General features: G+C 30.9%; 6 protein-coding genes across 6 annotated transcripts; 3 read left to right on the top strand and 3 right to left on the bottom strand.

The window, feature by feature from the left end:
• Positions 1-927: 927 nt before the first annotated feature.
• LOC140666882 (uncharacterized) lies at positions 928-2,952 on the top strand. The gene is made up of 3 exons (XM_072894427.1): positions 928-1,168; positions 2,015-2,188; positions 2,363-2,952. Exons 1-3 carry the CDS (start codon positions 1,042-1,044, stop codon positions 2,509-2,511), a joined length of 450 nt encoding a protein of 149 aa, XP_072750528.1. The 5' UTR covers positions 928-1,041; the 3' UTR covers positions 2,512-2,952.
• A 2-nt stretch (positions 2,953-2,954) lies between these two features.
• On the bottom strand, positions 2,955-4,739 carry Pex11ab (peroxisomal biogenesis factor 11ab). Its single transcript, XM_072894425.1, has 4 exons — positions 4,415-4,739; positions 4,170-4,313; positions 3,745-3,860; positions 2,955-3,658 (listed from the first exon to the last, which is right to left on the bottom strand). Exons 2-4 carry the CDS (start codon positions 4,223-4,225, stop codon positions 3,168-3,170), a joined length of 663 nt encoding a protein of 220 aa, XP_072750526.1. The 5' UTR covers positions 4,226-4,313; positions 4,415-4,739; the 3' UTR covers positions 2,955-3,167.
• A 1,072-nt stretch (positions 4,740-5,811) lies between these two features.
• Positions 5,812-8,572, bottom strand: Arl6ip1 (ADP-ribosylation factor-like 6 interacting protein 1). Its single transcript, XM_072894269.1, has 5 exons — positions 8,185-8,572; positions 7,871-8,004; positions 7,187-7,424; positions 6,424-6,508; positions 5,812-6,353 (listed from the first exon to the last, which is right to left on the bottom strand). Exons 1-5 carry the CDS (start codon positions 8,209-8,211, stop codon positions 6,253-6,255), a joined length of 585 nt encoding a protein of 194 aa, XP_072750370.1. The 5' UTR covers positions 8,212-8,572; the 3' UTR covers positions 5,812-6,252.
• A 486-nt stretch (positions 8,573-9,058) lies between these two features.
• On the top strand, positions 9,059-11,085 carry LOC140666749 (ubiquitin-conjugating enzyme E2 S). Its single transcript, XM_072894268.1, has 5 exons — positions 9,059-9,258; positions 9,459-9,600; positions 10,091-10,281; positions 10,354-10,482; positions 10,563-11,085. Exons 1-5 carry the CDS (start codon positions 9,238-9,240, stop codon positions 10,713-10,715), a joined length of 636 nt encoding a protein of 211 aa, XP_072750369.1. The 5' UTR covers positions 9,059-9,237; the 3' UTR covers positions 10,716-11,085.
• A 678-nt stretch (positions 11,086-11,763) lies between these two features.
• On the bottom strand, positions 11,764-14,739 carry Ref1 (RNA and export factor binding protein 1). Its single transcript, XM_072894267.1, has 5 exons — positions 14,350-14,739; positions 13,435-13,572; positions 13,009-13,156; positions 12,530-12,670; positions 11,764-12,313 (listed from the first exon to the last, which is right to left on the bottom strand). Exons 1-5 carry the CDS (start codon positions 14,554-14,556, stop codon positions 12,198-12,200), a joined length of 750 nt encoding a protein of 249 aa, XP_072750368.1. The 5' UTR covers positions 14,557-14,739; the 3' UTR covers positions 11,764-12,197.
• A 3,975-nt stretch (positions 14,740-18,714) lies between these two features.
• LOC140666862 (probable cytochrome P450 6a14) lies at positions 18,715-26,386 on the top strand. Its single transcript, XM_072894407.1, has 7 exons — positions 18,715-18,846; positions 19,589-19,776; positions 21,899-22,268; positions 23,432-23,769; positions 24,108-24,338; positions 24,973-25,224; positions 26,094-26,386. The coding sequence occupies exons 2-7, from the start codon at positions 19,608-19,610 to the stop codon at positions 26,255-26,257; spliced, it is 1,524 nt and encodes a 507-aa protein (XP_072750508.1). The 5' UTR covers positions 18,715-18,846; positions 19,589-19,607; the 3' UTR covers positions 26,258-26,386.
• The last annotated feature ends 12 nt before the right edge of the window (positions 26,387-26,398 follow it).

Raw genomic sequence — 26,398 nt, forward strand, 5'->3', positions numbered from 1 at the left:
CATACACACACACACACACACACGTGTGTGTGTGTGTGTGTGTGTGTGTGCGCGCGCGCGCTTACTAAAAAAATATCAATTGGCAATAAGATTAATTTTAAACTGGTATTTAAGCTTAATTAATTGTTTCTTTTTAGTTGGATATTTAAAAAAAATAATTTTGCTTATATATATATATATATATATATATATATATATATAAAATTATAAAAATATTAATTTATACAAAATGTTTCTGAAGGGGGGAAAGGAAAGGGACTTAATGGCTGCGTTCAGCAGAAATAGCAAATCAACGAGCGCTTAGTTCTGCACTTAGATCCAACGAAGATCTAACTGCGAGAACCAATCACAATAAAGAATCACTAAGCGCTCACTAATTTGCTTTCTCTGCTGAACGCAGCCAATGTTTAGGCAGAAATCACATGGTGCGAAATACAAGTACGAAACAGAGAGTGCGTCATAGAAACAGCCAATCAGAGTTTTGCGGCAGTGTCTACTTAAGCTCTGATTGGCTGTTTCTATGACGCAAATTCTGGACGTTTTCCAGCAAGCGACACAGTGTCCATTAGTGTAAGTGAGACACAACGAATATTCTTCCTCACACTAATGGACACTGTGTCGCCCTCTGTTCCGTACTTATATTCCGCACCATGTTATTTCACCCTTATTGAGCGTTCAGTGAGCAGTTATTCAAATTGGCGTAGCTTTTAAGATATAATAGCGTTTTCAATTGAAGCAGGTTTAACCGTTCCGAGAGCCAATAATGACGTCATTGCATCGTCTCTACCAATAAAAGATTTGAATGCATAGTAAAATAGCGATTAATTAATCCGGATTGGATTAAAATCTGTTCAATCGAAAACGCTATATGAGTATGTATATATACACACACACTACGCACTACACACACACGCACGCACGCACGCACGCACGCACGCATACACTTCACTGCACACTGCACACTGCACTTTGTTCAACTCTTTATCATGATACATATTATTTTATTGTTACGACGTAATTTGTAGCATTCGAGAAAGAAAAATGTTACGCGATGTCCTGATACATCTGTTGATTAGTGCTGTGGGTATATTTATTGGGGTGTTGGCGTTTTTTGTCTTGTTCGTCGGTTACGGAAACCACGATGTCGGATTTTGGTCGATACTAGCAGGTTAGCGAGCGCGTTCGGTTTAGATTTGGATACAAAATGTTATAGATTATGAAACGCATTATTAGAGCTTCTTAATAAATACCTTACATTTTTTCTTTCGACTAGCAAAACAAGTGTGTTGGACAAGAGTCTATCGTTTTTTCTTAACTATATAAATTCTTAGAAAAAAATACAGAAGAAATTATTGCTAATAATAATAATAATAATAATAATAATAATAATAATAATAATAATAATAATAATAGTAAATAATAATAATAATAATAATAATGATAATAAAGTAAAATATATTGTAATATTGTTATTTTTGTTTTGTAGCTGCTTTATCGAAATGACTAATTTATATAACGAAGGGTACAGATTGCGTTTTATTTTTATATTTATATATATATATATATCATACAAAATAAAATAGTTCCTTATTGCAACTTTATATTGGATACACGGCGATAACTTCAAAAGGAGAAAGGAGAGAAGATTTTTTTCTTGTGCACTATACATGTACCTATACATATGTAAACTTTGACCAACTGTATATAACTATAAATTTTATATCAATTGATCTTGCTGGAAATATAGAAATACATATAAAGTTGATATTTGATATATCAATATGTTGATTTATCAATGTGGGATAAAATTAATATAAAAGCATTCTCAATCAAATATCTGAACAATTTATCAAACGTGTAATGGTATGCAAAGAAATATCTATTTTTATATGCAGCGCATAAAAGTATTAGATATATCGTTTTACTTTTGACGTTATAGAGTTCAATATAGTTGCAATGAAAAAAACAAAAATTTTAATATTTCAAAATTTAATTTATGTCTCGGAATGCATAGGTGCCTTAGCTGGAGTCTGTTTTCACTTACATTGGGTAAAAGGCAAGGAAACCTTGGAGAGATGGCACACTAGAGTTACATTGCGGAATTTAAATGTTGTAGGCTTTGTAAGTGCTGTAACTGGAGTTACTGCACTGATTTGGTATTTGTTTCTTACGTTTTACTACAAGATTCGTAAGCATATTATTATTTTAAAAGATTGTTTCATACATTGTTTTATTTATTTAATGAAGAAGAGATACATATTTATTTTTCCTTTTTTGTGTTTAAATGCTAAAATTTAATTTGCTTTAATTATAATGGAATGCTAATACGTAAGAACTTTTTTTTTTCTATTATATCATATAGCCATTCAACCAATTTCTGAGAGCACAGCTATATCAGCGATATGGTCTATGATCTGTGCAAAATGGGGTATTACTTTGATGTATTATTCGAATAAATATGAACTATTAATTCAAGAGGGAGCAGCACCGATACTCACAGACAATGCTTGAAACATGACATTTATAATTTTATTAATGAAATTATCTTTTACCTAAAAATTATATTGTTTTTTTTATAAGATAAATGTATACATATATATATATATATATATTAGGCCTATTCAAGCTTTTTTTTTCCTTTTTTTCTTTTTTTATAAGACGCTTCCTTCTCTCCATAATGTTGCTGAATGAGATAGAGAAAAAAAAAATAGAGGATGGATGTTGAAACTTTATGAATTCATGTCATTATATGGAGATATATATATATTTGTTATGTCTAATTGTAAAAAGTTATAATAGTGCTGATCGATTGCTTGATGTTGAATGAAGGGAGGGGGAGTAAGGATGTGAAAAGAACCGTGATAAACTTGAGAAGGCCTAATATAAGATTTTTTTATAGATGATTATTAAATATATAAAAATATATATTAAATATAAAAAGAGAGAAAAAAAGCTGTTAAGTCTATCTTATCTATTTTCTTCCTGATAATCACATATAATTAATGTATGTACACCTTTCATATGACTAATCATAGAATCACCAAACACTTTGATATCAAAGTATCGCAGAGTATAGCCCATCTCCTTATATACATTTTATATTATCTCTAACCAAAAGACACATACATACACACGCACACGCATACCATGCTAATAATTATTCTCTCCTAAGATGGAGTTAATTTATAAAGTGGATTGATAATGGTACAGAGACCAATAAATGAAGAAATTATTCCAAGTAAGCCTATTGTACCGGGAGTACATTTTGCGATACCTAATGCTGTCAATGGAATAAATAAATCGCATCCGTTTTTAACAGTATCCATCGCCACTTCCCTATGATCTTTTAGACAAGGCAATATTTGATATTGTTTAAATAGATTTTTCTCGTGTTTTAAAATCTTGACAATCTCATAAATATCTCTTATTAAGCTCATAATAATGGTTATTAGCCAATATTTATTTGCGACTCTATTCCACTTTTCTAGATCGATTTTTAAAATTCCTACCCTTCCCACCCAAATAAAATGATCTGCCAATAAATATAAAGCATTTGCTATTTTTCCCATAATTAATGTTATCTTCACTGTTGGATCAGGATACTTCATCATTTTTAGAGCCGAATACAAACTGTCCAAGCATCTTCCAAGGCGGAGTACTAGAAAAAAAATAAAGAGCTATATAACATCAGGTTGGTTAATAATAAAGAAATAATATTAGAATATAAATTAAAAAGTTGAATACATTTTCGGAATGAACTAAAAGTGAATTCTAAACTCCTTAAAATTTCTGCGGACAATTTTGTGCTTTGTGCATTCTGCGCATAATACCAATAGGCCCGACTTCCGTATTGTAGTAATCTGCAATTAACATTTTTCGTTATTCTTTTTGACAATATTATTAAAAATATATATATAAAATAACTCATAATATTTGCAATCTTTCCAATCATCTTTTAATTTTAATAATATTTTCCTATAAATTTGGAGTTAACCTTCCTTTATTAAAAATGTTGGGACACATACAACAACAGCTATATAATAAACGATTGGAAAAAGGAAAAGCTTTTCATAAATTAAACTTGAGAAGAGAGAGAATAAATTTTGTACTTGCGTGTTGAATGTTTAAACGATACGATATATCATAGGAATTATATTGTACATACATACCTTATTATTTTATCCCTGCCTGCAGTTTGTTCATTCAACCTCACAATGATATCCATGATTTCTCTTGGAAGAATTATTATTTTAATTCACAAAATAATTTGTTTTTGAATAGATTCCCTCTCTTTTTATATTGTTTTTACAAGGCTATATAGATGATTCAATGTAATATTATACAGTTTACGAGTTTAATGCAGATAGGTATTATATTGTTGTTCGATTTGAATTAAAAAAATATTATATCGTACTCTTTTGCGACTTTCTCACATCTGTCATATCTATTGAGACAATCATTGACAATTGTCAATTTTATCATCACCAATTGCCCAAAGTCATCAAATTGTGTGTGCCGTGTGCCGTGCACTTTGGAATTTGGAATAATTTATATAAAAACACAAAATCTTAGCAAAATGATTTATCTACTAGATGGCTGGGAGGTTATGAAACAATTTTTATGTGTGCATGTATGCATGTATGCATGTATGCATGTATGCATGTATGCATGTATGCATGTATGCATGTATGCATGTATGCATGTATGCATGTATGCATGTATGCATGTATGTATGCATGTATGTATGCATGCATGTATGTATGCATGCATGCATGCATGTATGTATGCATGTATGTATGTATGTATGTATCTATGTATGTATGTATCTATGTATGTATGTATGAATGTACGTGGTACGTGATACGTGTATGGTGTATGTGTTAAATTGTCACCGACGACCGACGAGCGACGAGATTACCTCTGCCTCTACCTCTGCGTCCTGCGACATTGTACAATACGTATACACATTCACATATTCATATATATATATACATATTTATTTGTAGTATATCTTATATCTCTCGTGTGTGGTTTAGTATTTAGTAAATAAAAAAATATGCATAAATAAAATTTATCTGCGTTGGTTTTATTATATTTAAATTTATATCATTTATTTAATTTTAGATGAGTTGTTTCATCTTTATTTTTAGCGAATGAATCGAAGGAATCACAATAACAATGATTTTTGTAATTTTAACTTTTTAATTTTCAACTCGAAATTCTATTTGCGAAAATTATTCCATTTTCAATTGTCAATTATATTTGAAGACTATATATATATATATATATATGTAATATTTTTATCGTGCAGAAAAATCATTTCCAAAAAATTGGCTAAACTTTTTTAAATTGCAAAGATGCAAAATCAACACTATTATAACTAGTGTGGTTTAGATTATCGTCGAAATCATTTATGTAATTTAATTTATTAAAGTATCAAGAATGAGGACATCTGTTTTTAATTTACATCTCACTGGAAAGAGATATTCATATTCACCAAGTGTATTAGGTTTCAAACAAATACTTCATTTTTAGTTAAAACGATTTTTTTTTAAAGCCTATATGTCATCCACAATACATATCCATTTTATTACATATAATTAATACATAACACATAGAAATCTTCTTATTCATACAAAATAATATATCTTAATACCAAAGACATACTTTACATACTGTTGAAAGCAATATAATTACAAAATACATATATATATGTGTGTGTGTGTGTGTATATATATATATATATATATATATATATATATATATATATATATATATATATACAATTCTAAGTAAAATTTAAATTAAAAGTTTGCTAAAGATACAATAAGTCTTTTATTAATTCTCACAACTGACGAAACAATACAATAGACAATACTTATGAATATAACTATTATGCGAGATACAAAATCACATGGCAAACGAGATTAATCCTTATATTTAGAATAAGTGTAATTGTACTATTTTTAAAGGATTAGATTCTACTTTCTCTCTCTCTCTCTCTCTCTCTCTCTCCCTCTCCCTCCCCCTCTCTCTCTCTAATCTCTTTTACTTGGTTAGAGAGTGAGGAAATTTGATTATTCTTCATAGAATGGAATTAGTTATACACGAGATATATATATATATATATATTATATATGTAAACTCGTAAAATGTTTTGCAGTATAATATGAATGAATTTAATATCAAGGGTGGCTTAAAGGTAAAATGTATGCAGAATGAAGAGTTTTGATGGGCACATACAAATGATAATTATGATAAATGGCGGTGAATTAAATGATTGTATGCGTATCTCACGGCCCATCGTGCTCGTCCTTTGTGTCTGAATCCTGGTGTGAGAAGGATTACATTCACTAAAACAGATTTTGCAGTATAATGTCAAATATTTAAAAAATGCATTTCTTGTATAAATTTACTTCTTACCTATGATGTAAAGTAGAAACAAATTGTTGACTGTATTACCAATCCATGCAAAGAGAATAAGACAGAGGATTGTTGCGCTGTAGTACTGCGATAAAAATACAAGAAAAGATAAAGTGTTTTAGTTATTAAATGCTAAATCTATATATACAATATATCCAGTTAATTTCATAGTATCATTGGCAAACTAATTTTTTGTGAAAAGGCAAATAGAAAATGGTAAAAGCTTTTTCTTTTACCATTTCTTATTACATAATTTTTTAGAATAATAACTTTAAATATAATGGAAATATAGTTTGCATCTATCTATTACAATTACATATTAATTCTGATATCATCTTTCTTGACAAATAAGTTTTTTATGCGCAACTTTAGAATTTGTTTGTACAATATCATGTATTAGATATCTCATACAATAGTAGACATTAATCTCTTGATAAATGACAAAATGTAATAATTAAGCAAATATATTTGTTTTAATGCACGAGAGATTATAGTAAAAAATGCAGTAGCTAGTTATCAATTATTACAGAAAACTCTGTTCTATAAATGTATTTATACTTTTATACAAATGTTATCGATAAAAAATCAATGTTGGAATACAGTTTTTTTTTCTGAAAAATTATGCAATCAATCCAAGAGAAACTAAGTGTCTTTAGTTGTTCAAATCTTTCCTTTTCAAGGAAAAATTTTAAAATCTACATTTGTTTATACATCTATGATTCACTGAACATTTAAGGTAGATTAAGAAACGACATATACTTACAATATTAGGACGATCGTGTCGAATTTTCGAGATGCTTGTCCAAGTGCCTTGTATTTGTAATATAGTGATCGAGAGATTTTGACAAATCTCAATTAATTTCTTTTCCTTCTGTCCTGTCCAACTCTGCGCGTTACATAAGATCGATTGCACGATCGGCACGAGATAATCAACAAGAGCAAATATCAATAGACATATAGATATCATTGTCAGTAGGGTTGGTTCTAAAATCCATATTATACTGCAATAAGAAGAGAAATATTATTATTAATATAAACTACTATATTGTCCATTTATCATCTAGAATATTCTAAAATCACTTTTTATAATCTTGTATTTTCTAGACTAATTTAGAGATAATTTTTCAATATCAAGAATTATGACACATTGTGACACTTCCCATTTCTAATATTGTGTATCTTCATTTATAATTATATAAAAATTACAAATTAAACACAAAACTTTATATTAGAAAATCTACTTATATAAAATTAACAAAAGAGCACATTTTGTCTTTTTTTTTTTTAATTAGAAAACTGTTTGGAGTGATTTTCATCGAGGAAATCAATTTCAAATTCAAATTGGATAAAAACAATCTATAACAAAAAGAATAATCAATGATTTTGGTAAATCTTAAAAAGAAAAAAATATAGTCTTCTGTTTATATAAAAATATTATTTAATTTACCAGAATATCATTGTTACAAGTCCAACAATCAGTCCAGGATGCCAGCTACGTTCCCATAACAGAATGGAATTTAAAGGCAATATTATCTCCCGCCAGCATTCCATCTTGCGTTTCAGTTGTTTCATGTGCTTTTCCTAACAATAAGATAATGTTATTGCGTTATCAGCAAGTGAAATCGAATTTTATCTCCTGTCATTGATTTTTTTATTATATACCAAGTACAAAAAGTGCATGTTATTAGATATTTTTGCACTTGTCAGTCACAATTCTTAATTATTTAATGAAATAGGTGCAATTAATTAAAACAAGTTTACCTTTTCGACCGTTCCATCATCCGTCATTGTGCGAAAATTTGTGATATAGCAGTGGCGTTTAAAGTTTACTTCGACGATGATTATGAGGGAGAAAGAGAAAAGATGCAGTACGCCGCAAAAGTGCGACGCGTAGAATTTCGTTAGAAAGTCGTCAAAGGTGGCGAAGAAAGAGAATCTCGAGTCGTTGTATTCGAATATGAATCCGTACAGATGAGCTTATCCACGTACCATCATCTCAGCGTTATTATTTATTTATTATTGGTTGTTATTTTATCAAGAGATAGGCTTTGGACTGGCTATGAATCAACAATGATCAACACCACCGACCACCGACAACCGACAACCGACAACCGACAGCCGACAGCCGTGTGCCGTGTGCCGTGTGTGTTTTCGGGTAAAAAAAAAAAAAAAAGAAAGAAAACAAGCGTAAAATGTCAGAGGGCGGGTCGAATGCAGCTGCGTTCCACTTGAACGATCGCAACATTCGCGAACATTATCTATCTTTGTTTAACTTTCGGTGAAAAACAAGGATAAAATGATTTTATGAACGTTCTGAGCGTAAAGGTGCTTTTTCATGCTGACGCTCGACGCTCATTTTCAGCGTCAAAAAACATTACGTGACCAGAAATAAAAATACCAATTCGTCAATTTTGATCACGTGATCTGTTTTGACGCCAAAAATGAGCGTCGAGCGTCAACATGAAAAGGCACCTTTAAGCGAACCGCATCCAGAGAGAGAGAGAGAGAGAGAGAGAGAGAGAGAGAGAGAGAGAGAGAGAGAGCGCGAGTGTGAAGTTACAGTCATGGAGAAGGAGGAGGAGAGAGGAGGGGGGAGGACGAACAATCGACTTTTAGCTTCGAGAGTACGGTTGAATCTGGCACGCGATTGGCTGTCAGTTTAAAATGTTGGTTATTGCGGGCGATGCCGTGTTAATGTTGTGACGTTAAGCGTTTTCCTACCTTACGCTGCGCGCTCGAAAGCTTGAAAGTTCGACAAAACGTGTAGTTGCACGCGAGGCCTGGCTGAGATTGCGCTACAAGCTTTCGGCGATTATGGCTGCCGCCGTGAGCTCCGTGAGTATCCGTATTAGTTGTTGCGAAGCGAAAACACATTTATTCATCGCGACAACACGTCGCGACGTCTTTTTGTTTACTTGCCTATCTACCTATCTCTATCTACCTACCTGCTACCTACGCTTTTTAATGCGCGCGCTTCATACTAAAATGTTCGTGCCACATGTGAGACCGATATCGCGAATCGTATATTTTTGCAGAATGTGGAAAATTTATCGCCACAAATTATTCGCCGGGTGGCCAAGGAGATGGCAGAATTGGCCGCGCAACCACCCGAAGGTATTCGTGTCATTTTGAACGAGGCGGACGTCACCGATATTCAAGCCGTCATTGAAGGTCCATGTAAGTTTCATCGACTCTTCTTGACTTTTCTTGGCGTGATTTCTCGGTCCTTGATTGTCGTGCAGTTACGGTTCGTACATTCTCAAGATGAGGCTGAAGCATCCTTTTATCGACCATAACCTAACTTGACATAACTTAACCTAAGCAAAATGAATCCAATCCAATCTAACCTAACCCTAACACTCAATCTAAACATTTCTCGACATAGATTAGAATGTCAACAAATTTTACACGCGCGCGCACACACATATGTATATATATATATATATATATATATATATATATATATACACATATTACATTATTATTATTATTATTATATAAATTATTATTGATGTTATATTCTATATGTTGAGGAATTTAATTCGTATCTTTATTTGTTTGTGTTGAATTGTCTGCTTGTGTAAGTTTCAATTTTGTTTAATTTTGTTTTGATAAAAAATAATACACATTAGATTAATATCTGGATATTTCTTTTCCTTTAATATAGCTGGGACTCCGTACGCCAGTGGTTTCTTTAGAGTTAAATTAGCTCTTGGGAAAGACTTTCCACAAGGGCCGCCAAAGGCTTATTTCCTCACAAAGATTTTTCATCCCAATGTAGCAAAAAATGGCGAAATATGTGTTAATACTTTAAAAAAGGATTGGAAACCAGATCTTGGAATACAACATATATTACTGGTATGTAGTTACAATTATATTATTACAATTACAAATAAACGCTTGCTTATTATTTGTACATTTTGTTTTTAGACTGTAAAATGTTTACTAATAGTGCCAAATCCTGAATCTGCTTTGAATGAGGAGGCTGGCAAATTGCTTTTAGAAAGTCACGACGAATATTCAGAGCGAGCAAAAATGATGACTGAAATACATGCACAGGTAATGTTTTATCTGGAGAATTATTAAGTTTTAATTATTTTCTTTAATTTCACTGATGTAAAATTATTTGATTTCTTTAGGGAGGTGGAAAAGGTAGTAAAGCGGGTCTAGAAAGTTGCGCCTCTTCGGAAAGCGGAGGACCTCTTCCAAAAAAACATGCGAGTGATAAGAAATTAACAGCGGAAAAGAAAAAAATGTTAAAAGACAGAAAGAGAACATTGAAAAGATTATAAAAATAAATCATTATTTACCTGTCTTTTGTAATTTAAAATATTGGTATGGGGTAACGTTTGCCTCGTATTGTATACAATTATTGCATAGTAAAATTTTATTATCTAAACATGACTGATCTTATTATTAAATATTTAGAGAATTTGATATTTCTAGTACGGAAAAACATAAGAAGAAAGAGAACAAGAAAAATTGATCTCCTACATTTTGTGGAAGATGAAGTACAATTCTGTAGCAATCTCTATACTCGCAGGCTGAATTAGAGTAACGAATTAGAGTCTGCTCTCTATGCTATTTATTAGCAGATATTTTTACATATATGTACAAAACGATATAATGTGATTAAAATAAAATGTGTCTTTGCAAAATATATTTTAAATGTCGATATTATTTAATAAGAATTATATAAAAGTGTTTGTGTGTGATCACACGTTGTTTACGTTTTTCGTATTATTTAAGTATCTTTTTTTATCGAATATATATGAACACATTTTTAAGTTGAAAAATATTTTGATAAGTTTTTATACGTTTTAAACAATGGGATGTAATAGTAGGTGAAATCGTTCCAATAGTCATATATTAAAAATTTTTCTATTTAGGTAGGTAATAAACATGTTTTTTACTTCAAGAATAATCTTTTTTTATTAAGAAAATCTGTCATTCGTTTTTCTTCAGTCTTGTACCACTCGATTGCAATTTGTATTCTGCACGATTAAGAATGTTTACATTTTCTTACATGTCCATCACTCTGTAGTAAAGTATATTAGTATATATTGTTATCTGACTAGAGTTAACAGTACGCGTCACAGCCTTAATCTGCTCTAAGTTATGTATTAAGCAGTTAAAAAAAAAAAAAAAAAAAAAAAAAAAAAAAAAAAAAAAAAAAAAACCCACTAAATGTAGAGATTACAAAAATATTTTTCGTCATTCATGTTCCAAAATCAGTCACTAACCTAAATGGATATAGTAAACAAGTTTTTGATACTTGACTTAGAATAGAATCAGATTGTAAGGGCCAGAAGCACATTCTGTACTTTGATAAATAACAACTTTTCGAGATGCATCTCCTTGTATTTTTCATCTGATGAGCACACACGCACGATAGTACATACAAATCCATACAGTCTTTACAATTATAAGTTTGTTCTTTTTTTTTAACTTTCTTATTGTATCACATAAAAAAAACCTATGAACGTCTACGAAAGATATTCGCGGAGATTTTGTAAAACTGATTATATATCAATTTTCGAAGGAAAGAATCGTCAAAAATAAAAACTAAAAATTAATGAGAATTTCTTTACATTTTACTACATATGTGTGTATATATATATATATATATATATATATATATATATATATATATGTATATATATAAAATTATATTTATGTTTTATTTATGCTTCATGAAAATAAGGGCAACAATATGTATTGTGTGAGGTCAGTTTGAACAAAATCTGAATAAAGTAAAAGGTTTTATAACATTGTTACTTGACTTCTTTCACATACGCTTCTAGTTCCGCATCTAATTCTTCCGCTGTGGGTGTCTTTGTCGCTTGTCGAGTACCTCCTCTACCTCCACGCCGACCGCTCCCACGAGCAGCTGAAATTTAATATAAAACTATATAATAATAATATCATGACTAATCACAGCTAAATATATTTTAAATAATAACTACAATTTACACATTTATAATAAAGAATAATTTTCAGATAATGGACGTGCTATCAATTTTACTATTATATTAATTATTATTAATGCATGCATATAATTATTATAATTACATGTACAATTATACAAGTTGCATTATTAAATTACCTCTGACAGATCCTGTGCCGCGATTCCCTCTAAAACGGGTCTGAGGTCTCTGTGTATAATTAGTACCGCTTAGTCTTGGGCCAGCACGAACAGAAGTGACTGGTAATTCAGAAGTCGCGACTTGTATGTTCATTTCTCGACCTGCCGATATATACCATACATTGGAATAACGAACACGAAACAAGTTTGCGAACATCATAGTTCATAATAATCTACGTAACATTTTTTCTAACAATATACTGCGATCTATGTATTGCACAACTTATTTTAATAAAAAGATAAAATATATTTAAAAGTAAAATAAAAAAAAAAAAATATTAACGACATATTATAAGACAAAAGCTTAGAGACAATTGAAAGATATCGATACATAACATAGATGCAATTTCATCATAATTAAAGAAAAAGTACAACTATGTTCAAGACTGAATATAGTTGTACTTTTGAATATAGATAATTGTGCATATTTAGACGCATACCATCTAGCGGTACTCCATGATATTGTTTCATTGCTTTAATAGCATCCGCTCGTCTTTCAAATATGACATCTGCAGAGCCTAGAGAACGACCTGATCTATCATAATGTACCGCTGCTGATTTTAAAGGTCCAAATTCACTAAATAATTCCTAAAACATATTATTAATATGATTAGAATTTCTTGCATAAAGTTTTTCTGTATTAAAATGTGCTAAATAAATCTATATCTATATGAAAATTAATACATTGAGCATCAAGTGTCTTTTTCGATAAAACAATTCTCAAATTTTTTTTGTAACTCTGCACATTAGTAAACAAACTATATATATTTTATATAGACTAATTGAATGTTTGGTTTGCAATTTTATTTTATTTAAAATGCTGAAAAAAAGAAATAAAAACTGTTCTATGTATGATATGTTAATACCTGTATATCTGAATCTGATACGCCGAAATCCAGATTAGACACCAAAAGTTTGGTTGTTCCTGCATTGCCTATTATACCACGACCAACCTTTTTTACACCATCAAACATGTCATGTTTCCAAGCACTGTTTACATCACCCTATGCAGTAAAGTATAAATTTTAGTAAAGAAAGTGTAAAGAATTTTTATATATTTACTGGCAAAACATTTTTTTTTCTTTTTTTATTAGATGTTCGATTATAAAGGAAGTTAATGCCAAAACTTGTGAGAGAGGAGTTGCTTAAAACATTAATTAAAAAGTACTGATATAAAAAATAAATTTTATATTTATTTGACGAACCACACACACACACACATACACTCACAAACGCACATACATATGCACGCCTACAGGCATTTACATATAGTGCATTATAGTGTACATATGAGATACACGGTGCGTCTTGTTGTACTACATGCTACTATTTGCTACGCTGTACTTGGTCAAGACACTACCGTGTCTTTTGATATATAAATATATAAAATAAATAAAATAAATATAATAAAGAAAAAAAAAAATGTAATGGATCATTTTAGATTCAACGAGTTGATTGAATATACTTTTAAAGAATCATTATAGAAATGATGATTTTGAGAACTACTCCATTTTATATAGCATTTCACATACGCATACGCATACGCGTACATATATACATACATACATACATACGCATCGCACATATCCGTAATCTTGCGCGCATACCATACACATAAGAGACACAGACACAGACACAGACACAGACACAGACACAGGTACAGGTACAGGTACAGGTACAGGCACAGACACAGACACATACGTGCGTACATATGCGTACTAAACGTATTCCGTGAAAAATAGAGGAAAACTCGATGAAATGTGCTTATTCTCTTTTCTTACCCTCGTATACGGCAAAGAGCTACGTGCAATACCGCCGCGATTGCGTCCTCGCATGACGCCACCGCCAACTCTTTGCGGCCTACGTGCTCCTCGACGGGGTGAATTGCCGGCGCCTCTACCGCGTCTACCGCCGCCTCGCGCTCTAGACCCCTTGGTCTGTTTGATAATGTCGTCTAAACTCATTTCTATCTTATCCACCATCTTCATTTGTGCGGCTCGCAACTACCACGTAACTATCACGCAAAAGAAACACCGAGGTAAACCAACCTCTCTAACTGTCGTTGTCCTTTTTCCGCGATGATGGCGGATGGCGGCGGAGCAGGCGGCAGGCGGCAGGCGGCAGGCGATGAAACGAAAACGAAACCACGAAATAACGTAGCGTCGCAGAGCAATGTGGGTACTTTGGCCTTTGGGTATGAAGTGCCGAGTACGGAGTACGGACTACCGACTACCGACTACCGGATTACCTAAAGTCACTAGATTATAAAGTACCGCAATCAGGGGAAAAAAGCCGCCATTTTGACTCCGCGTTACGCGGCCATTTTAATTGTATGAATGTATTATAACATAATTTTTTGTAGGAAAGAAAGAAAATAAGACCATAAATTATTATGTAAATAAGTTTTTTAATTTATGTTTTTATTGGCTACAGACATTTTCATTGCTACACTTCTGCTACTATAACTAATTGCATTTTTATTATCATTGCTTTCCTTTTTTTGATGAAAAATGTATCCTTGTAATAATAAAGTTTTTAATAAGTTTGTAACTAATATTATGATATTGAGGAATAAACAATATGGAATATTCTTCTAAAAACATATTTATAAAGTCCAGTTTTTAATTTATTAAAAAGTAAGTTAGTTTCATTTTTTCGAAATGCTAACTGACATTTATATAAAATTATATAAAATTTATATTAAATTATATATATCTATATTTAGAATATCTATATCAAGATATTTTCTTTATATTCTCTTAATTTGGTATAGACATTGAGATTATAGCTAACAGAATTGTTGTTAGAATTATTTATCACAAGGGCATTGAAACAGTTATCACAATGTTTAAAATTTTTTTCTATTTTAAATACTTAGTAAAGCAGCTATTAAATGATACAATGCAGCTTGCGTTGTATCATTTATCAAATCTTCCTCGTCTCCAAACAATGATTAATATATATTAATATTCCATAAATCTTTATTGCTCTCTAGGCTTCTCACTTCTACAGAAGTATTTTTATAATCTAATTGTTTCATTTCGTCACAATAATGAATAAAGTCTTGGGAGTTTATTACAGAATAATTGCTACGGTTAATGTTAGCTTGGAACTGTGACAAACAAATAAGCCTAAACATTTGTTTAAATTCACAAGTATCAGGTACAGATTTTCTCCCTCAAATTTGTGAAAATAGATTTTCCAGAGCATCTTGTGTAAATCGTCCTAACAACAAATACTTAAAATTATATTTTTCTAAATATCCAGCTTGCACATCTAAAGCAGTTTGTATATATTTTTCATTCCGGTTGGTACTTGGTACACGGAATAAATAATCTGAATCCTCTTTCACTGCGATTATTGCAGTCTTTTACGCAACAGTCTGGCATTTTCTTTTCTAAGTTTTACTTTTCTGACGTTCTGGGTGAAGAAATTATTCATCGCATCGAAAAATAGTATTAGACATTTTTTCTTAGATTTTCATTCTCTATCGAATGGCACTGAGCGTATGCAACACTTTTTTAACACCCTGTATATATATATATATATATATATATATATATATATATATATATATATATATGTACATATACATGTAGCAGAAGAGAAATATAAATTTACAAATAAAAACTGAAATATATAAAATTATTATTTATTTAGCAATATTTATATATGTAGTTATAAAATAATGACACACTTTGGAAAGAATTTTAAATTTAAATTTATCTATCCCCTCCTTTTCTATCCCACCAATGTTGTACATATTTTTCGGGGTCACTTTTTAGGTCTAGTATACAGGGTGTCCCCGAATTGGCGGATCAACTCTCGTGGGTAGATAGAGCGTGTTAAACTGAAGAGAAAAATCTTATATCATTTTGCTAAATTCGCAATAATTAATGAGATATAAATTAATAAAGATCGGCCAATACGTGCCAGGATAAGCGCGCGGCGCGAAGAAGCCTCCTACTTGTTACTTGATACTAGGCGCGCGGCGAGACAGTAGGCGGAGCGCTCTACAAAGGACGTACAAAGAATGTACGAAGGGCGTACTTGAAGAGACACGTACAGTGCGTTCTGCGTTTATGCTTGCCGCGCGCCTAGTATCAAGTAACAACTGGGAGGTTTCTTCGCGCTGTGCGCTTATACTGGCATGGATTGGCCGATCTTTATTAATTTATATCTTATTAATTATTGCGAATTTAGCAAAATAATATAAGATTTTTTTGTTCAGTTTAACACGCTCTATCTAGCAACGAGAGTTGATCCGCCAATTCGGGGACACCCTGTATAAGGAAGTTAGCGGTCTAGTTATATATAGAAGTCTGTGGTTAAAACAATTCGCCATATATATAGCCAAACATCGGAAGTTGTATGCGCGCCATATTTAAACTAATTATTTTACAAGATATCTCTTTATTGGTTATTTTATTGGAATATCTATTGATATATATATAAAATACCTTTGTTATATCATGAAACTTATATTTATTTATTTATGATACTAATTCTCACGCATGTGTGTGCGCGCGCGCGCGCGCGTGTGTGTGTGTATAGTACAATAGTTTACCTTATATATAATAGTATATAATTATCAAAGATAAAGTTACCTACAAATTGTGCTAGAAAAATTAAAAAATGGTATTAGAACAATATGATAATCATATATTGTATATGTATATGTATATATATGGTTATCAAAGAAATAATGAGAATATAATATTAATAATATACAAAATGTTTAGTTTTCTTTAAAAAAATGATTTTTATTATTATAAGATTTCTATGTATCATTCAAAAGATTATAGTATGTAGAAAAGTTGATTTTTATTATTATTACAGATGTGTGCAATTTAAAAGAATGATAGTCGCTGTCCGTAAAATGCTCAGAGCATACCAGTGGCTGTTTTTGGAGGATCCCAATTACACAGCCCTAAAGCTGCCAACCAAAGACATTTCTGTATTTCTTGAGGAAATCTAAAATATGTAAAAATAAAAACATAGGTTCTAAGTTTGATAATGTTATAACTTAAAAATATATAATTATATATATTAAATACATATGTTTCATAATATTCATAAACAAAAGAACTCAAGCAATATTATTTACTTGTGATATGAAATTCTTCTGGACTTCTCTACTTGGATTTGTGCATCACGTTTTTTTTTTTCGGATCAGACCAATTAGCACAACCCGAAATTATACAAGACGGCATTTTAAAGTAAAAATTCATTAAAACAACTCTAACAACACACATGTTCAAAAGATGTTTATAAGAGATTCATAGGATGTTAAAACATGTTTTAACTGTTTTACACACAATAAATTGTGTTGTTAGGGAACGCTCGACGTAAAAAATTCAATAAATAAATCATTCGATACACTAATGACATAATACACAATCTTCTTTCTCTGAACGTTTTCGAGAATGTTCGAGGAATTATCATAAACAAAAGAATCTAGATTTTTCGGTCTGTGAAAATTATTATGAAATTATTACGAATAGATTATACATTCAGATATCTTCGACTAAATTCGTTAATTCGACGATGTTCAGTTATAGAAAGAGACAAAAAGAAAACAAAAAGGACAGCGCTATCACTCCTGTTACCGCAAATTTAACAACCCCCTTACCTGATCGGCTTACTTCACACTCCGTCTATGGATTTTTTGGTCCATGGTACCTTCAAGATCAAATTAATATCTTTATCTTTTATTTTCTGTTCGAGCCAAACTCTTTGTTTGAAACATATTTTTTAAGCTCTTTGATTTTCAGATATTTGACTTTCAAAATAAAATAAGACATCCTATATTATATTCATATAAGCGCTTACATTCTATGCATGTAATTAATCCAGCAATAACAATAAGACATGAAAAAAAATGAACAAGTCACTCTCAACTCCTTTATTAACTTTATGTGTTATTCAGCAATAACAAGATATGAAAAAAAAAAATGAACAAGTAACTCTTAAAAGCCTTTATTAACTTTATGTAACAAAAAGTAGCGAAAAATCTATGTACTTACCTCTTATTATTTCTGTCATATGCAACGACATCATATAATTTGGGATACTTTGTAATTAAACAATCATATATATATGGTACATATATATATATATATATATATATATAAGATAATGGTTTACGATGCGAATCTTTCAGTTTACTTGAAAACATTAGCAAGTGTATATATATTGATGTACGTATGTTCTATAATTGTAATACGATTGTAATACATATGGTGTAAAAAGATTATTTTTGACGTTTCTTTTTAAAGGTAATATCGACTACGGATTATTATAATGTCATCTAACATATCATATTATAACATTGCATAAGAAACATTATTACATTATTGTTTAGAATAGAATCAAAGATATATACAGGGTGTCCGGTAATAATCGCCCAACCTTTCATGGGCAGATAGAGCAGGTCAAACCGAATAGTAAAGTCCTATACCATTTTGCGATTTTCAGAATAATTATTGAGAAATTAATTTACAAAGATCGGCAAATCCGGCGCGAGTATCAGCCCGCTGCGAGAAAGATGGCGAGAAGGTCGGCCCACCGCTAGGCCGGTCGCTAAATAATAACCGCTAATCTATTATTCTTATCAACGCTTCTCTTATTCTTATTTACGCCGCGCGCGCTTAGCGACCGTCCTTAGGATCGTCCTTCTCGCCATCTTTTTTGCAGCGGCCTGATACTCGCGCCGGATTTGCCCATCTTTGTAAATTAATTTCTCAATAATTATTCCGAAAATCGCAAAATGGTACAGGACTTTTCTATTCCATTTAACCCGCTCTACCTGCACTCGAGAGGTAATACGGTCATTCTGAGACACCCTGTATACTACGTAGATACGTAGATTTTTACATTAGATGTTATCATTCGATGCTGTTTTGAATAATATGTATATATTAGAAGCATAAAGAAAAGTTTAAAGTTAGATATCTAATACTTTTGTAAATTTGGTTTTTAGTGGTAAAATTATTTGTTATATTTGTTGTTATGTTTTAGACAAGACTATCGTCTTACAATGTTGATCGTGGAATTAATCGGACTTTTCATTATTGTTCTGAGCGCTGTGTACATATATTATAAATATGTGTTGTTCAATTATTGGCGCAAGAAGGGTGTTTTTTATGTAAGACCCACTGTACCAGCTGGTAATCTGACAGCTTATGTGACTGGAAAAGTGTCAGTAGGCGAGTATCTTTACATGAAACTAATAATGCATTTATAGGTATATCTACATATGAGGATGCATATGTTTATGTAATTCTTTTTTTCTCTTCTTCTGTTTTTCCAAATTTTATATATATATATATATATATATAAAATGTGTGTGTGCGTGCGTGTGTGCGTGCGTGCGTGCGTGCGTGCGTGCGTGCGTGCGTGCGTGCGTGCGTGTGTGTGTGTGTGTTCAGATCATCTGTGGCAACCGGTTTTTTTTCAAAAATTGAAATGTCACAGAAAATTAATTAAATGAAAAAATTTTCATTACTACATGGCATTCAAAATATTGATAATGGTTCCATTTGTCGGGACAAATCGAAAGTAAGTGTAACTGGGATCAATTTTGAAATTTCAAATAGAAACATGGATGTTGAATAAAACGATGGATAAAATTTTGAAAAAAAGATATACTAAAACTTAATTCAATTATCTGTTACAGTCTTCGAGAACAACGTTTGAATATATGTGAATGCCTGTAATAATTTATGAGTGCTAAAATACCTGCCACTTTGACGCACACATTACTGCAACCATATTTTAACACTATCAGTAATTCGTAAGACTTTCTGATGAGGCAAAATAAAAAAAAAAACTTAAAAGTTTAGTTCTGACACTGATGAATGAGTTATGCATTTAAACGTTTTTCTTAAAACTTTTAAAAGATTACTGAATTAAGTTTTAATAAAAGTTGTTTCTTTTTTAAAAAGTTTCTTTTTAATAAAAGTTGTTTCTTTATCCAATGATATTCCACTCGATTCATGTTTTTATTTGAAATTTTTAAGCTAACCCATAGCTACGCGCCCAGTTTGTTCTGAAAATTGAAATCTTCACCAATATTTTTGCGTTCCTTTTAATAATAAAAATTTTTTCCCGAACATCCTGTGACATTTCCATTTTTGAGAATCAACGCTCGTGAGCAGGTAGAGCGCATTAAACTGAACATAAAAGTTCTTTACCATTTTGCGATTTTCGCAATAATTATTGAGAAATTAATTAAAAAATATCATCACAAATCAATCCATTCGTGTTGCGCTGCACTATGCGTATATAGTTCGTGCTTTGTCGTGTAAGTGAGAAAGAAACAACAAAGAAAGTAAGTAAGAAACAACGAATTACGAATTACGAATGATGTACTGCGAATCGCGAATAGTATAGGAGGTTTACAATAGCGAATGACAAATCTTTCCGAATGTCGAACGAATCTCTATGACTCACGAATCAGAAATTACAAATCACGCATAGTCTCACGCTAGCATTACACGATTACGATGCGTGCGACTAGCAACCGCGTGACAGCGGGCTGGCTTTTCTTGCCACGTTCTAATACTCACACGAATTGATCGATATTTTTTAATCAATTTCTCAATAATTATTGCAAAAATCGCAAAATAATATAGAACTCTTTTGCTCAGTTTTATCCGCTCTACCTGTACATGTAAAATTTTTTTACGAATTACCGGACACTATATATATGTATATATATATATATATATATTTTTTTTTTTCAATTAAGCTAAGGAATATCTCCTAAAATTTTTTGTACCTACTTAGCAATCGCTTGTATAGGGAAATTACTTTTTTTCTTATCTGTATAGTACAGACATTTATGGCTTATTTTCTACATGCTTTAAGACATGTATAAAGTCATTGCGTGCTATACTAAATAATTTAAAAATATTCACACACACACGCACACGCACACGCACACGCACACGCACACGCACACGCACACGCACACGCACACGCACACGCACACGCACACGCACACACAAAAAGATGTTTGAATTGATATACTCTGTTAAATTTTTTATTTTAATTAATCAGTCAAGATTATTTGGAAACTTTCTTCAAGAATTGGATAATGAAAATAAATGTTTTTGTAAAATATTTTACAAAAATGTTAAAGATTATATACATATACATATGCGTAAAATTCTCATTAATCTTTTATAATTTTGTAGTTAATAAAATAGTTTTACAAATTTATATTTTATTTTTGTGTTTATGTATACACGCTTAATATTTTATTATGTTATGTTATTGTATTTTTATTTAAAATGTTGCTGAATTGAATGTGAGATTTGTTAATAGGCGAACTTTTTCGTGACGCTTACATGAAATATAAGGATCATCGTGCCTTTGGGATGTATACATTTTTTAAGCCAAATTTAGTGATTGCCGATCTAGATCTTATTCGAATAGTGTTGGCCAAAGAATTTGGAAGTTTCCATGATCGTGGGATGTTTTGCAACGAAAAGATTGATCCACTGTCTGGCCATTTATTTTTATTACCTGGGAAAAAGTGGCGAAATTTACGCGTAAAGTTGACACCTACTTTCACTTCAGGAAAAATAAAGCAGATGTTTATGATTCTGAAGGAATGCAGTGAAGAGTTTGCTAAAAGTTTAGAGAGTAAAGCTCAGATGAGAGATTGTATTGAAATAAAAGATATGTTTGCGAGGTAAGCCTTCTTTATATATTGTATTGTATATATAAAAATGAAAATTAAAAAAACTTTTAAATAACAAGGAATGTTAATGTTAATTTGGAAAGAGGAGATGGAAGTAGAAATTGCAAATGCATAGCAACAACATAAGTAGCAGCTTCTGTTCTAGAATAAATGCTATTTTTGTTAAAAATTTCTTGATCTATTTAGAATTAATTTTTGCTCAATGAAACTGTGTCGATACATTTAGTTTTATAGTTTTCCGATTAACAATTGGAAATGTAAAGAGTTAACGAATAAAATTATAGAAAAGAACACACACACACACACACGCACGCACACACACGCACGCGCACACACACACGCGCGCGCACGCACACACACACACACACACACACACACACACACACACACACACACACACACACACACACACACATATATATATATATATATATATATATATTGTATATATGTATGATATAGTGCTAGATAAAAGTCTGAACACACTCCCTGTGTTCTAACAAAATTGAGCTATTTTTAAATTGTTGCAACTTGGCGAAAAATGATTATAAACAAAATATTAAAAAACATTTTGAAGTTTGAAGTTTCAACTTTAAGGTGCTGTCAATAGTTTTCTAAAATTTTATTATTTCCTTAGTTCCGTGTCTTAAAAAAGGACACACTGTTTTTTTTCTTAAAATTACATATTTTTTGACACTTGGCAGCTTGATAAAGCAATTTTTCTTAAACAATTAAAGTCAAGGTCTATAGACTACCTACAACATTTTATCTATAAAAAGCTTTTTTAAATTTTCTTACAATTTTTTTGTAACCGAGTTAGATGTTTTGAAATTAAACTATATTTTTTAGAAATAATGTCCGTACTCGGCGAAAAATTATCGTAAACAAAAAATTAAAAAATTGAAGTGTCAACTTTAACATGTTAATAGTTTAAAAAAATATTTTTACTTTCTGATTTATGAAATAAATTTTTTTAACACAGGGTGTGCTCAGACTTTTGTTAAGCACTGTGTATATGTATGTACACATATGTATGTATGTATGCATGTATGTATGCACATATGTATAGATGATGCACATAATCACATTCTTCAATTAATTTCAGTAAACTTAACTTTAATGTACGTTTAATTAAAATATATTAAAAATATTAGATATTCGACGGATATTATTATGTCAACGGCTTTTGGAATCAAATCTAACTGCATGGAGGAGCCGGATAACGAGTTTCGGCGTTGGGGAAAGAAAATCTTTGAAGAAAAACCCTTTTGGAATGCTCTGTTAATGTTCGCACCTCAAGTTATGGATTTCTTTTCCATTCCCTTTACGGATCGGGGTATCACCAAATTCTTTACGAAAATGTTTCAAGATAATGTGGAATACAGGCAAACGCATAATGTCGTTAGGCACGATTTTATGAATCTACTCATACAACTCATGGAAAAGGGCTATGTCGAAGCAGACGATGAGAAAGATGTTAATGATAAATCTTGTAAATATAATAAGTATATTTTATATATATTACTTAAAATTAATTACTTTTATTTATCTTTTAACAAGAGTTTTCTTTAAAAATATAATTACATATTTATATAAAAATGATAATATGCATACATTCACCGCATACGTGTATATACATATATGTACAAGCATACACTGTGTACATTTAATATATGTATACGCAGATTTATTTATAAAGCTATTGATTACGATATATACACTGTATAAAAACAGCTATAGTTTTTCTTTTAAAGGGTTTCTGCATAAGATTATTCTGAAATATATATGTACAAGATTATTTTGAATAATGACACCTTATTTTGAATTTAGCAACTGTGAATAGACTTACCATGCTAGAAGCGGCTGCGCAAGCTTATGTTTTCTTCTTGGCTGGGTTTGAAACTTCTTCGACAACGGCAACATACTGTCTGTATGAATTAGCTCAACATCAAGGTATACAGGATAAAATTCATCAGGAAATTGATAAAATGTTAAAACAGTATGGTGGATTAACTTATAATGCTGTGAATGAAATGACATATCTTCATAAAGTAGTAAATGGTGAGTAAATGGATATATAAGTTTTATTTTATATACATATATAAGGACTTGTTTGTATTTATTTATTTTTATCCTAATTGTAAGTATACATATAGAAATGATTTATTTGTGCAATCTGATTGACCTTGAAAATTGACGAATTCAGTGTGCAGTAGCTGTGCTACTTGAAGATAGATCGCATTGTTTGTATCTCATCAAATCTTTTAATAATTGATTGTGAGTTTAAATTGAGTTTGAGTCAACTTGTACCACTTTTGTCATATTTGAGCTACACACGCGCGCACGCACGCACGCACGCACACGCAGGCTTGTGCTGCTGACTGAACTTGTCGGTTTTCAAGATCAATCAGATTAAACAGCGAAATCATTTTTATGTGTACTTATGCAAACGCAAAAGTCTTTATTTCATAAACTCATGTTTTTGAATTTGTATCAGTTCTGTGACATCTAAGTCACTTATATATATATATATACATATATAACTCGAGTCTTAATAACGTTTTAACGACATCTCTAACATCAATATTAAATTGACATTATTAAAACATCATTTGATGTCATTTTGCTACTTGGGAAAATGTTTGATAACATAACTGGTTACATTTTAGAAAAAAATATGTTTTGTATATTACAGAAACTATGAGGAAATATCCGCCTGTACCTGTCTTGAATCGCGTCTGCACCAAGGAATTAGATCTTCCAACAACAAATATTCATGTGCCAGAAGGGACATTAATTACTATACCAGTATTCGGATTGCATCGAGATCCGTCGATATATTCGCATCCAGATAAATTTGATCCTGAACGATTCAATGCGGATAAGATAGCTTCTAGGCATCCTTACGCTTATTTGCCATTTGGGGAAGGACCACGAGTTTGTATTGGTAAGGATAATCTTATTTAATTTGCATATTAAATACGACTCACTATAATATTTCAATATGAATATGTGACACGATTGATTCAATAAAATTTATTAAAATAATTAAATCACAAATTTTGAAAATTTTTAAATATAATATTTATTTATATTTATATTTCTAATGTATATTTATAATATTTATTAACTACAAGGAATATATCTACTATAAATAAAAGATTAACACACACACACACACACACATACACACACACACACACACACACACACACACACACACACACACACACACACACACACACACACACACACACACACACACACACATATATATATATTTATTTATTTATTATATTTAAGATCATCTCAAGTTTGATCTTACAAGGAAAGAATGATAAGCAAGGAATATAAAAATCAATTTTTTTCCAAGAGGATGTTTCACCGTCTTAATGGTGTTTTACGACCGTTTGGGCACGTATAAAAAATATATATGTATGTCTCTTATTTTGATCTAGACAACAACATATTCAAAGCTTATCAAAATTGAAGGAGGACACTTTCGATCTTTCCTTTGTAAGTCGTCTTAAAATTCCGTTTAATCAATGAAATGGCCGTGGAGTGGAATCTTAAGACCTTACTTAAAGCGATTTTAAATATAAGAACTATAAATACCGGCTTATTAGAGATATATAATTGAAAATAAATTATTGATTTTATTTATATAGTTTTGTATGTTTTGTGTGCTTCTTGTGTCCAAGTATGAATCAATAATTATTTTATAGAGATTGTACCAAAGTGCCTTTGATACAATTTAAAAGATGTATAGTGTGTAATCTATTTCGTCATTATTAATGTCTCAACATTAATTCTTAGGTGCCAGGTTTGGCTACATGCAAACAAAAATTGGACTTGTAAGTCTTTTGTTGAAGTACAACTTTAAACTTCATCCTCGAACTCCAGTTCCGCTTACTTTTGACGAAGCACCCCTTGTACTTACAGCTAAAGGCGGAGTGCATCTTATCATCGAACCGCGATAAAATAATGGCACTCATACTGGACAGTACTGAAGTGAAATTTCTGTTTGAAAACTGTTCTAAAAACTATGAATCAATGTATAAACTTGTCTATTGTATTATAGTTTAATATACATATATATGCTTTACTATTATCAAATTGCG

Source organism: Anoplolepis gracilipes, chromosome 6, assembly GCF_047496725.1.
Source record: "Anoplolepis gracilipes chromosome 6, ASM4749672v1, whole genome shotgun sequence".
Taxonomy (NCBI): domain Eukaryota; kingdom Metazoa; phylum Arthropoda; class Insecta; order Hymenoptera; family Formicidae; genus Anoplolepis; species Anoplolepis gracilipes.

Bases quoted from the DNA above. Each gene is read 5' to 3' on its own strand.
- LOC140666882 (XM_072894427.1), top strand. From the start codon at position 1,042: ATGTTACGCGATGTCCTGATACATCTGTTGATTAGTGCTGTGGGTATA. The intron at 1,169-2,014 runs GTTAGCGAGCGC...CGGAATGCATAG, and splicing joins ATTTTGGTCGATACTAGCAG to GTGCCTTAGCTGGAGTCTGT. The intron at 2,189-2,362 runs GTAAGCATATTA...TATATCATATAG, and splicing joins TACGTTTTACTACAAGATTC to CCATTCAACCAATTTCTGAG.
- Pex11ab (XM_072894425.1), bottom strand. From the start codon at position 4,225: ATGGATATCATTGTGAGGTTGAATGAACAAACTGCAGGCAGGGATAAA. The intron at 3,861-4,169 runs GTATGTATGTAC...TGTTAATTGCAG, and splicing joins GGCAGGGATAAAATAATAAG to ATTACTACAATACGGAAGTC. The intron at 3,659-3,744 runs GTATTCAACTTT...TTTTTTTTCTAG, and splicing joins TTTTAGTTCATTCCGAAAAT to TACTCCGCCTTGGAAGATGC.
- Arl6ip1 (XM_072894269.1), bottom strand. From the start codon at position 8,211: ATGACGGATGATGGAACGGTCGAAAAG. The intron at 6,509-7,186 runs GTAAGTATATGT...TTTTTATCGCAG, and splicing joins GACACGATCGTCCTAATATT to TACTACAGCGCAACAATCCT. The intron at 6,354-6,423 runs GTAAGAAGTAAA...AATCTGTTTTAG, and splicing joins GTTTCTACTTTACATCATAG to TGAATGTAATCCTTCTCACA.
- LOC140666749 (XM_072894268.1), top strand. From the start codon at position 9,238: ATGGCTGCCGCCGTGAGCTCC. The intron at 9,601-10,090 runs GTAAGTTTCATC...CCTTTAATATAG, and splicing joins AGCCGTCATTGAAGGTCCAT to CTGGGACTCCGTACGCCAGT. The intron at 10,282-10,353 runs GTATGTAGTTAC...TTTTGTTTTTAG, and splicing joins GAATACAACATATATTACTG to ACTGTAAAATGTTTACTAAT.
- Ref1 (XM_072894267.1), bottom strand. From the start codon at position 14,556: ATGAAGATGGTGGATAAGATAGAAATGAGTTTAGACGACATTATCAAA. The intron at 13,573-14,349 runs GTAAGAAAAGAG...TTTACTGCATAG, and splicing joins GCTCTTTGCCGTATACGAGG to GGTGATGTAAACAGTGCTTG. The intron at 12,671-13,008 runs GTATGCGTCTAA...ATATATCGGCAG, and splicing joins TCATGGAGTACCGCTAGATG to GTCGAGAAATGAACATACAA.
- LOC140666862 (XM_072894407.1), top strand. From the start codon at position 19,608: ATGTTGATCGTGGAATTAATCGGACTTTTCATTATTGTTCTGAGCGCT. The intron at 22,269-23,431 runs GTAAGCCTTCTT...TAAAAATATTAG, and splicing joins ATAAAAGATATGTTTGCGAG to ATATTCGACGGATATTATTA. The intron at 24,339-24,972 runs GTGAGTAAATGG...TGTATATTACAG, and splicing joins TCTTCATAAAGTAGTAAATG to AAACTATGAGGAAATATCCG.